This window comes from Cupressus sempervirens, chromosome 6 (genome assembly GCF_028749045.1).
Source record: "Cupressus sempervirens isolate cs-2001-9-10 chromosome 6, ASM2874904v1, whole genome shotgun sequence".
Taxonomy (NCBI): Eukaryota; Viridiplantae; Streptophyta; class Pinopsida; order Cupressales; family Cupressaceae; genus Cupressus; species Cupressus sempervirens.
The window spans coordinates 308,149,749-308,166,103 of record NC_143123.1 but is presented as its reverse complement, the minus strand read 5'-3'; the positions used below and the strand labels follow the sequence as shown (position 1 = coordinate 308,166,103).

At 36.6% G+C, this 16,355-nt stretch overlaps 1 protein-coding gene across 2 annotated transcripts in view; it reads right to left on the bottom strand.

Annotated features, from left to right (window-relative positions):
• Window positions 1–3,157: 3,157 nt before the first annotated feature.
• The window catches only part of LOC149552428 (putative serine/threonine-protein kinase PBL7), a 51,637-nt gene continuing 38,439 nt past the window's right edge, over window positions 3,158–16,355 (bottom strand). Inside the window, exons 2-5 of one of the 2 annotated variants that reach the window (XM_089787987.1) lie at window positions 5,262–5,455; window positions 4,972–5,161; window positions 4,477–4,868; window positions 3,158–4,251 (exon numbers count right to left, since the gene is read on the bottom strand). In XM_089787987.1, the coding sequence (XP_089644113.1) occupies window positions 3,625–4,251; window positions 4,477–4,868; window positions 4,972–5,161; window positions 5,262–5,455 (1,403 nt within the window). In that variant the 3' untranslated portion in view covers window positions 3,158–3,624. The remainder of the gene's footprint in view (window positions 4,252–4,476; window positions 4,869–4,971; window positions 5,162–5,261; window positions 5,456–16,355) is intronic. The other variant, XM_089787989.1, reaches the window with a different exon arrangement.

The window sequence follows — 16,355 nt, the reverse complement described above, 5'->3', positions numbered from 1 at the left end:
ATATTACATACAATCATTATTTCACATTTTGCGATTATATTCTTTTAAGATCTCAACATTCTTGAATCATGCATAAGCTACAGAAATGTCTTACGTATCACTGTATGAACACTGATGTCAACCTCTTCACCTCCTCAACCTATTCAAGCCTCCAAGCCAGTGATTCCCAGGGGTATTCAGATTAAAGATCACAAAGGTATTTTACAACTTCTTCACCACATACTGGCATCTCCGCGTGGTGAATTCCTTGGTGTTTGGATTATGATAATATTTTCATCTTTGAATGGCATGAAAGAATGTATAACTTCCTAAACTAAATTTAATTGCTCACAGCTTTCATTGCTTTTCAATTTCTTGTATACACGGTTTGATACACTCCTAAGAATTAAGAAACATCTATGATAAAGAATAGTTTCCATTAACTAGAAATCTATTACTGAATAATATGATTCAGTCTGTGGTTATAATGATTCCAGAACGTTGGATTTTTTTTATGATTTCGTATTCATTCCTAATGGAAGAATTCAAACTCTAAACTTCATAGCTTTTTCAATCATCATTTGAGACAGTTTAGGGTCAATCAACGATATGAACATATAATTAAAAGAAAAATGTCAAATTTATATGCATAAAATATTGCATAACAAAATCATGGAAGGCAGACAGCTGGTTCTACTAAGATGACAACAATCTTGACAAGGAAAAGGACAAACTTTCGTATTAAATGTTTGTTATGTTATTCTCAAGGAAACATTAAACTTGAAAGGGAAAATCGACTATCCTTACATTGATTCATTTCTTTATTGCTGACGGCTCAAGATACGAACCTTGAATCCAAAATAAATAAGTAATTAAGAAGAAGGCATAAAGTAAAGGTTACGATTGTCTCTAGTATCTCTACATGACTCTGACCGAAAATCTGATAATGAGCCTTGCGTCTGGAGATAATCCGCCAACTGGCACAGAGACTCACTTAGATGATGCGGCACAGTATGAAGTCAAGAACAAATTGCAATTCAAAAAGGATCTCTTACACAAGAAATTCGATTACCAAAAGGGGTATGATTGTCGTAGGAGAAAGAATGGATGCCAACAGACAATAAGAAAAACTATTAAATAAATAAATAAGTATAAGCATGCCTCTACGTCTTCCTACAGTTACAAGATTCATTTCAAATTCCCCAAAAGTCTAAATGAATTTTAAAACATAAATATTATTAAACATGCCAATAAAAAATTTTTGGTTTAAAAAAAGAATAATAAAGAAGAGAATAGAATTAGAAAATTAAAAATTCGAAGATTATAATAATATAATTATTATAATCCGAACATTATTATAAAATACAACTTTTAAATTATTAAATGATAATGGTGCCAAATCATGGTTATATTTAAATGAACATTTATAAACGATTATTAAAAATACTACGACAAAAGTTAACTTAAAATCCTTTAAGATATGTTTTTATAAATGATTTAATTATTTTAATTAAATTATTTATTAAATAACTCAATTATTATAATTAAACTATTTTATTAAAATAACTCATTTGATTCCACAGATGTATTATGTTCCAAGTCGATAGGTTCTCTATCTGTCTGCCTAGTGATGGTGATGCCCTGTCTAATTCTTTTCTGACAATGCTTCCACCCCTGCTCCCTGCAAGAATTTTCTCTATAATTAAATTATAAATTATATAATCATAACAATTAACCTTTCATCTTAATTCTTTGAATTCGCAATTAGCGATCAACTAACATGTCATTTTCACTTGAAATCATAACGACTATCTATCTTACCATTTCGCCAGATTATATCAAATTAAACTGCCAGCTGACTTCATGTGAACCTCAACGTCTATATTTCAAGCTAGGTCAAAAATTGGGATGTAACACGCAGTCCCTTCATTTTCAGCTTGTAGAGCTGCTTCATAATAAATATTTTAATCACAACTGATGTTGTCTCATACATGCTTTGAAGTTTATCCCACAGTTTGATACATTGAACAAGAGGTTTTGAGATAGCGAAAGAACAATTGATGCCACCGCCTTCTCATCAATCTTTTCCCAATCCTCATTTGACATTGCAGCTGGTTTGTTTGTTTTTCCTCCAATTGCAATTGACAAGTCTTGCTTAACCAGCAAAGAATGCATCTATACTTTCCACAGGTTGAAGTTCTGCCCAGAAAATTTGTGGACTCTCAAATCTTCCATTCCTTAAATTAAACCACCGAAATCGATTTCAGCGACTACGCCAAGCTCCGATACCAATTGTGAAGTGCTGAAAGTGCATAATGAAAATACAAAACAGAAAACAAAGTAGAAAAGAATAAACACAGAGATTTATCTTGGTTCATCACAAATGTAGCTACGTCCAGACTAAGCAAAGAAATTGCATTAATGAAAATGACAAGTTTACAATACATGCAATCAACATATATAACATAAGACAATCAGTTAAAGAGACATAATAGATGGAGATAAAACCCAAGGCAACCGTTGGGCTTCACTATCTCAACAACTCTCCTACCCTCTCAGAGAACTAACGTTCTTAACAAATGCCGCAAACTTAGGAAAAAGTTATTTTATTGATACACGGTAATCGTTGTAGTGATACTGACTATTAAAATAGTCTATTATGATTTTTTGAACTCCTCCACCATGTTAAAAATATAAATTGTTGTTAATGAACTCGACTTGAAGCATTTGTTAAAGGGGAAGTGTACGTAATAAACCACTTAGTCTCACAACTCTTCCAAATGTAGGAATAACACAATCAAAACCTCAAGATAAAGAGTATAGTGATGATTGGAATCAATAAAGATAATTCCACAATTACACTTTGTTTGCAATTAACCACTGGAAACAAGATATTTTAGTAATTATCTCAACCTAATCTTTATAGATTAAAGCAACAAACCATGGAGCTTTATAACAGATATGTTGATTAAAGACCACCTGTACAGCATCAATCAATTTCTTTTAGACCCCTTAATAAAAGACTGATATTTTCCATTATCTTATTCTAGTTTTAACATGCATTCTCAGCCGGCTGTTAAAGGATCTATAATTGATACATTCATTGAGACTAAGTAATGAAAGCAATAGAAGCCATAGCAAGTAGTTGAAAGCATACTAGATATATCATGCTAAGACATGTGATAATAAACTTTAATAAGTAAAAGCTAGTATAGAATCCATTGTCAAGAATGCTCCCCACAACTAGAGACAGAGAGAGAGACAGAGAGAGAGAGAGACAGAGTAAACTAGTCTGAAAAGGATAACAAACTCTAAACCTTTGAATTCTACTCTGCCTAGAAAAATGGCCCCAACTCTACAATGTAATGCATGCCATGAATCAGATTAGACAAGAAAGAGAGAGATGTGTCCTCAGGATCAAATAATTCCATTATGCACTGAAACCACGGCTAGATCTTCTCTAAACCTTGAAATACCCAATATCCAAGGCAATCTGTACTTAATGATTCCTGTCCAGCCTACAATACGTTCTTGTCTGGACGGTAAACAACTGATACGTATGTAATACACATGAACCTCAAATATTCATTTGGAAAAAGGTTTGAGTTTTGCAACAGAGAAATTACAAGCGACTGAACCAATCCCTCATTGAAAACCATCAGTATCATCCTGAATATTTCCCCTCTTCTTTTCTCTCCAATTTTCACCCCACATTTTAGCTTCAGCAACCGCTCGCTCCCGGTCTAGGTAAGCAGCAAACCTCTGACCTTCTCTAGAAGCTCTAACAGCACTGCCAGGACTATCTATAAGTCCTCCACGCCTTCCACTCTCACCAGAATCCCCATCAAGGCCTCTTTGAATGTGAAATGAATCAACTGATCCATTTGCATTCTTCATTCTAGACTCCTTCATTCTTCGATCAGGAGAAGCCTGTACATGTACTAGAAGAGACTTAGCATCTCCACGTTTATTGCTTTTATCCTTTTCTTTGTCGGATGCACAGCTCTGCTTCTTCTCATCCCTTCTTTCATGATATGAGGTAGAAGCAAGACGAGAACTTTGAATAGGATGAACTGCAGGATCATAAATCTGGGATGCAAGGTAACTAAGTGCTGTAACAACATCACCAATCAGGGGGCGAGTAGCAGCCTCCTCTTGAAGGCACATTGCCCCAACAGCAATTGCTTGATACAAGCCTCTAGTAGGATAGCGTCCCTGAAGCAATGGATCAGCCATCTGTGAGAACTTCCTATTCTTAATCAAGGGACGTGCCTGTACAAGCAATAAAACAATATCTGTGACTTCTTGAATTTTGTTCCAAGTGCTAGGAAAATATAGCAGTTTCAAAAATAGTTGAACTAAGTGTGACAAGGATACTTTAGGATTTATAAATGCAAATTTCAAACATTTATCTAAGCAGCATCACGTAGTTCTGCTCACATATCAAAAACATCCGAAAATTTGAAACAAGCTAAAAATCAATAAGGAAGAACGTACCCAGGCAACAAGATTATGTTCTCCTGTTGCCCTGGAATTGTCAATGGCTTTCCTTCCTGTGATTAACTCCAATAAAACAACCCCAAAGCTGAAGACATCTGATTTTAGTGTCAACTGACCAGTCATAGCATACTCTGGTGCACAATATCCATAAGTTCCCATCACCCGTGTGGAAACATGGGTCTTGTCTCCAACAGGTCCAAGCTTAGCTAATCCAAAATCTGATAATTTGGGGTGAAACCCTTCGTCCAGCAAAATATTGGAGGATTTTAGGTCTCTGTATATGACAGGCGGGTTGGCTTTGTCATGCAAGTATTCCAACCCTTTTGCAGCACCAGCTGCTATTTTCATCCTTGTGTTCCAATCCAGTGGCTTCTTATCTGGTGAAAGATCTGCATTAAGTGTAATCGATACATGTAAGTCTATTGAGAATGAGATTGCATACTTGCTAGGTAAAAACTCAATCACTTCTGTGAAGTAAGAATCAAAGAGTACCATGCAGGTGATCTTCCAAAGATCCTGATGACATATACTCGTATACTAGAAGCCTCTGATCCCCATCAGCACAATACCCAATAAGATTGACCAAATTAGGATGGTGAAGAAGGCTAAGCATCAGAACTTCCACGAGGAATTCCCTATTACCTTGCAAGCCATTCCTGTCAAGTTGCTTAACAGCCACAACCTATGCAGAATCAGCAAGAACCAGCAACACCATGTCATTGACGAGCCCACACTATGCAAGGCAATTGAAAAAGCTATAAAAACACTAACACTATAATCACCTGACCAGTGTTCTCAAGCTTTCCTTTGTAGACCCTGCCAAAACCACCCTCACCTAATAAGCATTCAGGTCTGAAGTTCTTTGTTGCCACAGCCAACTCACGGAATGCAAATGTCTGAGCAGCAATATGTTGCTTTTCATCTTTGCAAGCCTTGTTTTTGCTATCAACTGAATGTTTAGATTTTGTCTTCTCTACTGCATAAAGGATATTATAATATTATAAAAGGAATAAGTCCAAAAGAAGCGCCCCACAATTCAATTTTGTGCCAAGGTTTTCCCAAATATGAAAAATAGGCAAATTTTATAACCATTCTGACACATAAATGGCCCAAAACAATTTGGTCTGATGAATTGATATAATGAACATAAAGAGGTCTATTTTTGTGACCTGTAATATTTACAGTTTTAATACTATTACAAAATTAATACATCAAACAATTTCAACATTAAAAATGTAGGATTTGAATTATTATCATCATCTATATAAGCAATAAATGTATGCCATGCAACTCCACAAAACTGCCATTCTAGACAAGATTCTGGGTCGTGTCAGATTTCAACATCTCTAACAAAAGTAAAGAGTGCATTGCTAATGGAAAATTACCCTCGGGAAGAGATTGAAACCATCATATTATAATTTATTTAAATAGGTAAAATGCAAGCTAAACAGTAAAAAATATAAAAAATAAAATCAAAGAAATACTAAAAGCCTAAAAACAATGGACATAAGCATCATAAATTAGGAAAGAGGGTCACACAAGAAATCACTGCAGCACAAGGACAGATTACTCACACCCCTGGAAAGAAAAAGGCTCATTAGTGTGGAAATACTCCAAATAATCTAATTCAATTTTTGGGGGTCTCTTCTTAAACTGTGTGAATTTGCATAGGCTAAGCAATTTTGCATTAAAAGTTTAAAACCAAGGGAAACTGGTCATTATTCTTACCAAGAAATGGAAAACGTTTAAAGCATCATATTTGAGGCCTATACAAATGGTAATCATAGTTTCACTGCAACGGAATAAGGACAGCCATAGTCAAGTTTGGTGTAAACAGTAATTTCATTCAGCTATAGAATGCACATCATAACATTTTAATCTGTAGTTACAATATACAGCTGCAGCACATGAGTCTTATTGTTCTCATTAAACATGTGCCCACAACTTTAAAGAGCATCAAGGAATAGAATACTCCCAAAAAAGTGCACTTCACATTTCAAGTAACTCTGACTGTTGCATTTTCTATACCAAAATTTTCCTAGAATTTTAATAATTTGGCTCTGAAATATTTTGCATTAACACCTAGCTTTTGTTGGCTTCTTTTACACTCGAAGGGGAAAAATACAGACAAAAGGCAGATTTTGTGTGACAGCTAAGGCAATACTCCTCCCATATAATTTAGAAGTTAAATTTTAACCCTGATTAAAGTTTCTTTTTTTAATATATATGCTGCATGACGTACAGCAAACTATTTTATGTCCGGTCTATTTTTTGTGTATAAATTATTAAACCCACTTATGGAAACATAAAAAAGATTCTTATAACACAAATTTATAGCTGTACTTCCTACAAAATTCAATGTCTATTTTTATCTGTATAAGTTATAAATGCAAATATCTTTCTCAGGAATTGCTCAGCAAACCAAAATATGAAGATATTTTCATCAGAACAAAAACCAAGAAAAGACTTGGAAAATATAGGGCTAGTTTTAGGCTTAGGCAAGAATAAAAAATTAGAAGAAAAAATGAACCCTAGATCTTGAATGAAAATTTATCATTTAAGCACAAAATCTTTGCGAGTGCTCATCACAAAAAGTCTTAGTAAATCATGATTATTGCATTTTATTGGTGGTAAATCCATTAAAAAATCTATCAAAATACCAGAAAATTGCATTGACCTGATATATTTTTTTGCAATTTTGTTTTGGCAATTTAATGGCACAGGTCATAAAAGATTTATCAGTGGTGCATGAGCACCAAAGCAAACTAGCAATCAGCAACACCCAAAAAAATATTCCTGATGATTTTTCTTTAGTTCCGGTTTATTTAAGTTTTCATTTGGCATCTCTTTATAAGCAGTATTTGTGCAATCCGATTTGCAGGGTTTCAACTTTCATTATAATATGGGCACAGTGATCCATTATCGCCGTGATCAATTGATTGAATCCATCAAGGCAAAATGGAACAAAAACACTTTTCCTTGAATCCAAGCTCACGTTTCAATAACATTCTGAGTTATTATGTCTTAGTAAGGATTTTTATGGAGCCAGCCTTTTTGCACAAAATGGAGACAAGAAGACCCAATCAAGATCATAGCGAATGAGAAACAAAGCTCACTTTGTGACAATCTTCAGAAGCATATAAGAAAACAGTATGGATGGTGACAGTCACATAGACAGGGTACGGAACTGTTGACTGGTCTATGATGCTAAAGGTTGTTTCCACTACATTCATCAAGAACAAGGAAGCAAAGTATAAACTCTGCAAAATTTGTGGAGTCCAGTTTGGTGATAAGGTTATTCCTCATTTAATACTTATGAAGGGCCTAGTTTGGAAATAGAGTTCCTGGATATCCATCACAGCGATTGAATCATGGAAAGGCTTAGTTCAATAGTTTTGCATAGTTAAATAAAATTCCAATCTCTGTTGCCAGTTCACTGAATCAGTCAGGGTTTGGAGCAGAATACTGGCATTTTCTTGAAATCCCACCGTGGGATCATCGCTGCTCCTTGGGATATGAAAATGCCCTCATTGTACAGTGTCTATTATCAATTTGGGGTTGAGATAAAGCAGTTTGCTATTTTAAATGGCTTGCCCTAGGCGAGACTGTGAGTACTTGGCTAGGTGCTAGCATAGTAACAGTTAAAAGAAGAAAGCATGGATGGATTGGAAAGTGAGATCAAGGAGTCTCAAAGTGTTGTTTGAGTGTATAGGAGACTCTGAAAGCCTTGACAAGGATTGATGAATCCATTTGATCCAAGTGTGAGCTAAGAAACAAGAATCAATTCAAACCCTTTGTAAAATTGGTCAGTTTGTGAATAGGGGTGTACGGGTAACTTGGGGGATCCAAATCCCAAAAATCTTTGGGGGACTCCAAAAAGGGTATCAGCATCCTAGATTTGTTTTAGGGTTTGTTTGGCAAGAATTTGAGTTATTTGCAAAAAGATGAATTCAAAGACCTAATTAAGCCTAATTAGGCCTAAAAGGGCTACCAGACCTTAAAACTAGTCTTCTTTGAAATTGATAACTAGAAGACACCTAGACCCATGGAAATGGAGTCAAGAATTTTTAAAAGAGTGAATTTGAAGGCCAATCCATCCTACCATTAGTTGGTCAAGTCAAAGGAATGAGTGGATTGAACTTACTTGGGCAAGTTCAAGTACAAGGAGGTTCTACACTTGGTAGAGAGATCTTGGAAGGGAGTAGGGGATTGAGTAGCTTCTCCTCAAGGTGAGGGTTAGGAAAAGAACCCTAAGAGACCTAGTAAGGGGTCTAGTGAAGGAGCCTAGGTGGTTGTCCTACATTTTGTCACCACAAAATGTAGGTTACAGTACAAAACTTTTCAACTTAGTTTCGCATTTCTCTGAGATAGTTCATTATTTAATTGGCTAATATTGATCAATCAATTGACTCCAATTCATATAATGATCCCTTTTACTGAAGGCTTTTGTCAAGTATTTTTTGTTTTTTTATTTTATTAAGCCTATGCTTGATTTTTGAAGCCTTCAACATCATTTTTCGTGTTTTTTAGTGTGTTTGTTTGATTTTGGTCTTTTAGTTTTGCTCAAACCCTTGCTTTCGGTTTTCCCTTCATTTCGGTATATCTTAGGGCTTAATCGGGCTTGGTAGTCAAAATAATATGACAATTTAGGTGCCCAAAAAGTGTTACCTCGAGATGCAATTGCATATTTTAAAATATCATGTTATATTTTAATATTGACATTCACTTTTTGAAAAATATAACATAAATTGACTTTATGTTATTTTTTTAAGTTACTTTATCACTTAAATTTATCACTTAAGTGAATATAGAGCACTTTATGTTATATTTTCATGTTTAGTTTTTTTTAATTTTTCACCTAAGTGACTTTATTAACTTTATAGTTTGATTTTTTTTTGAGTTACTTTATGTTTTAATTCAAAACATCTAAGTTAATATTACTTTTTGAATGATATTTGCACATAATATGTTAATTATAGTGTAAATGTTAGTTTTTACCCAATTAAGTGGTATTTCCTCATAAATCAATTAGACATGTGCTTAATTTATCACTTGAGTTGTGTATATACATGTTTTTTCAACCCATTTACATGTTTACATGCAATGGACCTTTGAGGGTGCGTTGTGCACAAAAAATGCATGTAATGGACTTCCTAGAGTCCATTTTGCATAAAAAACCTCCTTTACATGTAATCCACTTTTCGTGTAATTACATCTTGAGTTCACATTTTGGCTTTCCAAGGTCGAAAGTGTCAAAAGCATGTTACATGTTGCATAGTTTTAAAATATATAATGAGTGCCCAAGAGTGCATTTTGCATTGTTTTCCCATGTTGTAAGTTTTAAAATATGTAATGAGGCCTGGAGAGTGTGTTTATGAAGGATTGGCATTTACATGCAAGTTTCAAAATATACAGAGCCTTGGAGAGTGTGTTTTTGCACTACTTGCATCATTTTGACAATTTGTAAAACATGTAAAGGCACTCCAAGAGTGTCTTTTGCATCTAGACTCCAAAAAGCAAGTTTTAAAATATGTAATGAGGCTTGGAGAGTGCATTTTGCCTCTTACATGTTATTTTAAAACATGTTTACTATCTTAGAGAATGCGTTTAGACTCTCAATACATGCATTTGCATCTTGAGACCACATTTTTGCTTCCAAGAGCAAAAACGTCCATGCTTTTGCTCCTCAAGAACATGTTTTTCTTTAGAAACTCCAGATCCATTCATGTTATGACTTGGAATCTCTCTATCTAGGGTCATTTCTACCTCCTTGGGCATTCCCATGCATTTGGCGACCGAATCCATGCCAAAAATGTTGCATTTTATGATCTTTTAGAGTAAGTTTTGGAGAAAAACGTCCAGATTTGGAGCTTTTTGATCATGTTTTTCCTCCAATGCAAGTCGTTTTGCTGGTTTGGCCCTAGAATTTGCCTCCAATAAACACGTTTTTGCTTCTCCATGGAAAAACTAACTTGTGTAATGGCTTTCTAAGACCACGCTTTTTGACAAGAACAGATTCTACTTGGAGTGTTTGATTAAAATTGTTTGTGTATTGGAGTTTAAAGACCACATTTTCAATATATCCATGCCAAAAACGCCCATTCATTGCTCATCAATATCCATTACTTGCAAGATTGAAAGAGTCAAGAAGTTGTTTGTGGATTCAAATTTGGAGGACTTTTCTTCAAACCTATTAATCCTCCACATTTGGCTCTTTGATCTCCAAGTAAGTAGACATTCTCAACTTTGCTCATCAATTCATGCTTATCTTGCTATTTTGTTGCATTTTATGGCTTGTTATTGCACACTTCTTCAAAGACATGCCATGTATTGTGCAAAATTCCTTTATATAAGTTGGAATCTTCTGAATGCAAATGCTTGAAAAACCTCCTAACTCCAAAATCAAAATTGCATATAGAAGAAGTTTGTCAAGTTTGAGTCAAAGCAAGAGGTGTATTTTTATTTTGCTTGCTTGTTTTGGAAGAAAGTTGAAGAAATTTTTCCCAAGAGTGCAAGTGCATCACACCATTTCACCAAAACATGTCAAAGCACATTGCATCCATTCTTTTCATATGCAATTACATTACAAGAGCATTTACATGTAATCTCAATCTCCACTTGCGTTTACATGTAATCTCATCCTTCAAGCTAATTACATGATTACATGTAATTGCATCCAAAGAATCCGACTTTGGTAGAAGGCCACTCTTTAAAAACCAAAGTCGCCATTTGCACACATCCATATGCATCCCAACTTGCATTCTTCTCCATACACACAAAAGCCTATCTTTGTCCACATGCAATCAACCCTTGAGAGTCCGATTTTGACCTTTTTCACTCAAATACATATGCTTTTCGGTTCATTTCCAGCCATCATATGTGTTCCGTAAGTATCTAATTCATACTATGAACACCCATCCCTCATGGATTCGTCGTTGTAACTCAAATCCCAAAGTTTTCATGGATTCAATCTCATTGGAAGATGTTCTCATCTTCATATTGCGGCGCACTCTTCAAGATATATCAGAATTTCCTCAAAGAACAGATAACATCCTATCAAGAAGATACACTTGAATTCTCATAAAGCAATTATTCATTTGATCTCCATTTTCACAATGGTTGTCTGAGAACCTAAGTTTGTGTAGGAATGTGCCAAGCACTTTGTTTCAACAAAAAAAAAGCTAATGTAAACTTGTTCAAAATTTACATTTGGACACCATCTAGAAGGTTTTTGAAGTGTCAGAGACTCCAAAATGTGTCAATCTACATAGGAGAATTCACGACAACTGTCAAACAAGGAAAAGCTTGATCACATCAAGTTTTCAAAATGGCAACTAGAAACTCATCAAAGAGAATGCAGTGGCACTGAATATAGGAATCCCCAATCCTGCAAGCATCGCCAAGTACAAGGCCCTTTAAACCAATCCCTAAAATGATTTCAATTCTCTTTCGTCTTCTTCCTTCTTTAGTTTTCATGTCTATAGTTGGAGAGAATGAATTGCATGAAAATATGTAATTACATGTAATTCGATTTGCATGTCCTTATGACATGTTATCCAAGAATTTCTCTTGTTTAGATTGAAAAGGTCAAAGTTGGTTGAGTTGCTCCCACTTTTTCCTCCTTTTTCTCAACTCCTTTACTTGTATGGAGTGCCCCCTCATTGTAAAAATCATCTTTTATTGTATGCAAGAGAGCTCTGGAGAAATTGTGCAAGCATAACTTTGATTGTGTAGTACTATTTTGTACAAGAAGTGAATACAAAGAAACAATTGAAGCTGAACTTTGATTGAGTGCAATTGTGACTTGTGCAAGTTGGAAGCTTTGACTGTGATCTGCATTTGTTATCTTTGATTCATGTGTTTTTGCATTCATGATAATTGAATATAAAAAGTTAGGAAGCAATCGGAGCCAAAGCTTTGACTGGGAGCAATTGTGGAGATATATAGACTAGGAGCTTTGACTATAGCTTATATCTCTTTCTTAATTCACAAAAATAGTTAGAATTCTTTACTATTGAAAGTCTTTGTGCCCCAATAGTAAAGGTCATTCTTATAGCATAGATTAAGCGCAGACTTAGAGCCAAAATGGTATGCTTTCAACTAGCCTTTGAGTTAATATTGGTTTATCGGTATCACCATTTACAACTTTATATAGAAGTGTAGTTCAAGGTTTCATCTTACCCATTACTTGGTCCATGGGTAAGTGGATTCTTTTCTGAAAGCTAAGAGGAAAGAATATTGGTAATACCCTTTCAAATCTCTCAACTTCTTGCTTATCTTGAGTTGATCCAAGAAATAGTGAGAAGGGGGAGCCTTCCCTTTAAGGTAGGAGAGACTCTGTTTTACACGTTGTGGCTGGTCTACCTATTTTGAGACTGTATTTTACTCTAAAACTATCGATTGCAAAATATCCACCCAACATAGGTGACTCTTAGTGAAGATCTCCCTATCAAATTGGTATCAGAGCCCACAAAGACTAGGGCAAGAAGAAGGTTTATGTCTGAGTCAGTTGGAGAAACCAGTATTGGTAACTAATGTGGAATTGGCCAAGATGGTCCATGAGCAGGCCAGGGTGGCCCAAGATCAAGATTTGGAAAATAGGTTCTTGAAGGAGAAGTTGGGAGCTATTTAGAGTAAGCTAGGGGAAGTTGAAGTGAAAACTGGAGAAGTTAGTGAGAAAGTCAAAGAAAGTGGGGATAAGTGGAAGGCAATAGACATAGAAGATGAGATCCCTGATCCAGACTCGCAATTGCAAGAAGAACCATTTCTAAACGCTATTAAAGCATTAGGAGGAAAGGCCCTTGAAGGTGTTCCCCTGTTCAGCAGCAAGATGAAGCCAAAATTAGTTATGGAAAGGCCCAAAAGGTGAAGATGGCAAAACCAAGAATGAGGGGACCAGCCCTAACATGGTTCAAGTTTTTACAATCATAAAGAGAAAGGGAAGGCAAGAAACCCATAGCTAAATGGAAGGGCATGGTTGTAAGGTTCAAAGAAAACTATCTACCATAAGATTATGAAATACAACTCCACAAAAAGAAGCACAATCTCAGACAAAGGGAAACGGATGTAGCAGCTTATACAGAGGGATTTCAAAAACTACACTTGAGATCCAAAGTACAAGAAGATTGGAATTTTATTCAACTATGCAAAACTATTGAACTAAGCCTACCAATGCACACAGAGCAAGAAAACAATGAAAACTAACTGTGGACATTGAGGAAATGATTCATTCAATCCATTTTATGGTAGATGTTCAAGTTACAAACTGGACTGTGCAAAATTGCAGAGCAAAATGTCGTTTGTTGCTATTAGAATTTGTCAAAAACATCAACCAACCCCATTACAAAGTTTATTAGAGGGTTTAGTGAGATTTATACCCCTATATAGGACATCATTAAGGGTGGATTGAAGACTAAGTTTAAATGGACCAAGGAAGCTGATAGAGGGTTGAGTTATTGAAAAAGAAGGTAGCCACCCAACCTATTCTCGTTTTGCCTAGTTTCGAAAAGTTGTTTACACTAGAGTGTGATGCACGTAGTGTAGCAGTTGGAGAAGTCCTTAGTCAAGAGGGAAGGCCAGTAGCCTTCTATAGTGAAAAGCTAAATGAGGCCAAGAAGAAGTATCCATCCTATGACCTAGAGCTCTATGCCTTAGTTCAGGCCCTAAGGAAATGGAGGCACTATTTGTTACCTAAGGAGTTTGTGGTCTTTACTGACAACCAATCTTTGAGTTACATAAACACCCAAGAGAAGTTGAGCCACGGGCATATAAAGTGGATGGAATTTCTACAAGCTTACACCTTTACAATTAAACATAAGAAGGGCCAAAGAAACAAAGTTGTTGATGCACTAAGCAGGAGGTTACTTACTGTTTAGGAAGTATAATTGCAGAGTATTGGAGTCGAGAGCTTCAAGGATCTTTACAAAGATGACGAATGTCGTCAGTAAAAATTGCGCATCGGCCGACAGGTCCCTTCAGTAAAAGTTCTTGTTATGTAGCCGACGGTAAATAGTTTATTGCGGACATGATGTATCTGGCCGACGGATATCTTCGAGAAGGTTCGTCGGAAAGTATTTATAACCCCTTCGGAAAGCATTGTAAAAAACACATCATATCTTATCATCGAAGCATAATGTACTGTTGATATATGCGAATAATAATAAGAGTTCTGTTGTTTGTTGTTCGGTGTTCATGTCTATTCCCTATGTGCGTTGCTTAATTAACCTATGCGGTAAACATTTGGCGTCGTTGCCCGATGGATCTGGCACGCAGGCAGGCGGATATGAATTAGATGCCGAATCAGTTGAACAAAGATAAGAGTAAGCTGAAGGAAAAAGATGACATACGCGTTGCGCAGGAAAATTTAATTTTGGCTCAGCAGATAGAGCGTCGAAGGAGGTTTCAGAAGATTTCCGACAGAAACAAGAGCGCGGAAGGATTGTTGAAGGAGACTCGACAACGGCTTGATTTGGTGGAAGAAGCAAGGGAGGAGTTTCTAAACTTGCATACGCCACGGGAAGAGAATCCTGACGGAAGGAGATCGACTCGCACAGCTCGGAGTGCCGAAGGAGCACAAGCGTGGAGTGACCTCTTCGTCCGAGATATACTTCCGGGACGAACAGTTTCGGTTGATGAACCCTCTTCTTCACCAAACAGCGCGGGTGTTGAAAACAGTGCAGAAGCAGAAAATAGCGCGGAAGCAGAAAACAACGCGGGTGTGCAGAACAGCGCGGGTGTGCAGAATAGTGCGGCTGTCCAGAACAGCGCGGGTGTGCAAAGCAACGCGGGTGTTCAAAACAGCGCGGGAGTACAAAATAGCACAGGTACACAACAAAACTCTCGACATACAGTGATAATGGCAAGTCCGAAGGAAAAATTGCCTAAATTTGATGGTGATGAAGCAACTAATCCCATTCGACATTGTAAAACATGTAAAACGATTTGGAGAGCAAATGGCATAACAGATACAAACGAATGGATCCGACAATTTCCTACTACCCTACGGGGTGTTGCGATTGATTGGTTTACTGATGCTGATCCACAGAAATTAAATAGTTGGGATAATATTAAGGAGTTCATCGCGGAATTTCAACTTTTGCGTGATGATAATGAAATTGTAGCCAAGATATTCAATACCAAGCAAAAGAAGAATGAAATAGTACGGGTCTTCGCCAAGAGATTGAAGGACTTAATCAGTAAAATGGAGAATAAGCCGACAGATGGACTCCAGAAAAGATGGTTCATTGAAGGCCTTCACCCGAAGCTACAGAAGAAAATAAAGATCGTGCCACCCTCCACATACAATGAAGTGTACAATCGGGCAATGAACCTCGAAAGTGACAGAAGACAGAAGAAGAAGAAGACCAGCTCGTCCGATTCAGATGACGATGCATCCTTAGGAGATGATAGCAGCGATGACGAAGGAAGCAACAAGAAGGTCCGTGCCCTCCAAAAGGACATGATGCGGATGATGAAGGAATTCAAAAACACGAACAAGCAAACTAAGGGCAATGACCTATGGTGCACGGAATGTAAGAAAGAAGGCCATACGAAGGGATCCTGCCCGAAAGATCAATTTTGTGAAATCTGTCAGATCCTGGGACACTCGGTAAAGGAGTGCCCTTTCAATTTAAAAACAAGAACACCGCAGCAAGTGTTCCTGTCACAGGAGGCATCCCCGTCAGGAGGGAATGGGAACACCAGTACGGAAGGTGCCACATCAGGCGGATATAGAAACAACCGGCGCGGTCCAAACAACAACAGCAATAACAACAATGGTGGCAACAACAACAATGGAGGAAGGGGTCGAATTCAGTACGATGCGAATGGTCGGCCAATTGTTCAATGCCGCGCATGCAATCTGTGGGGTCACTTCG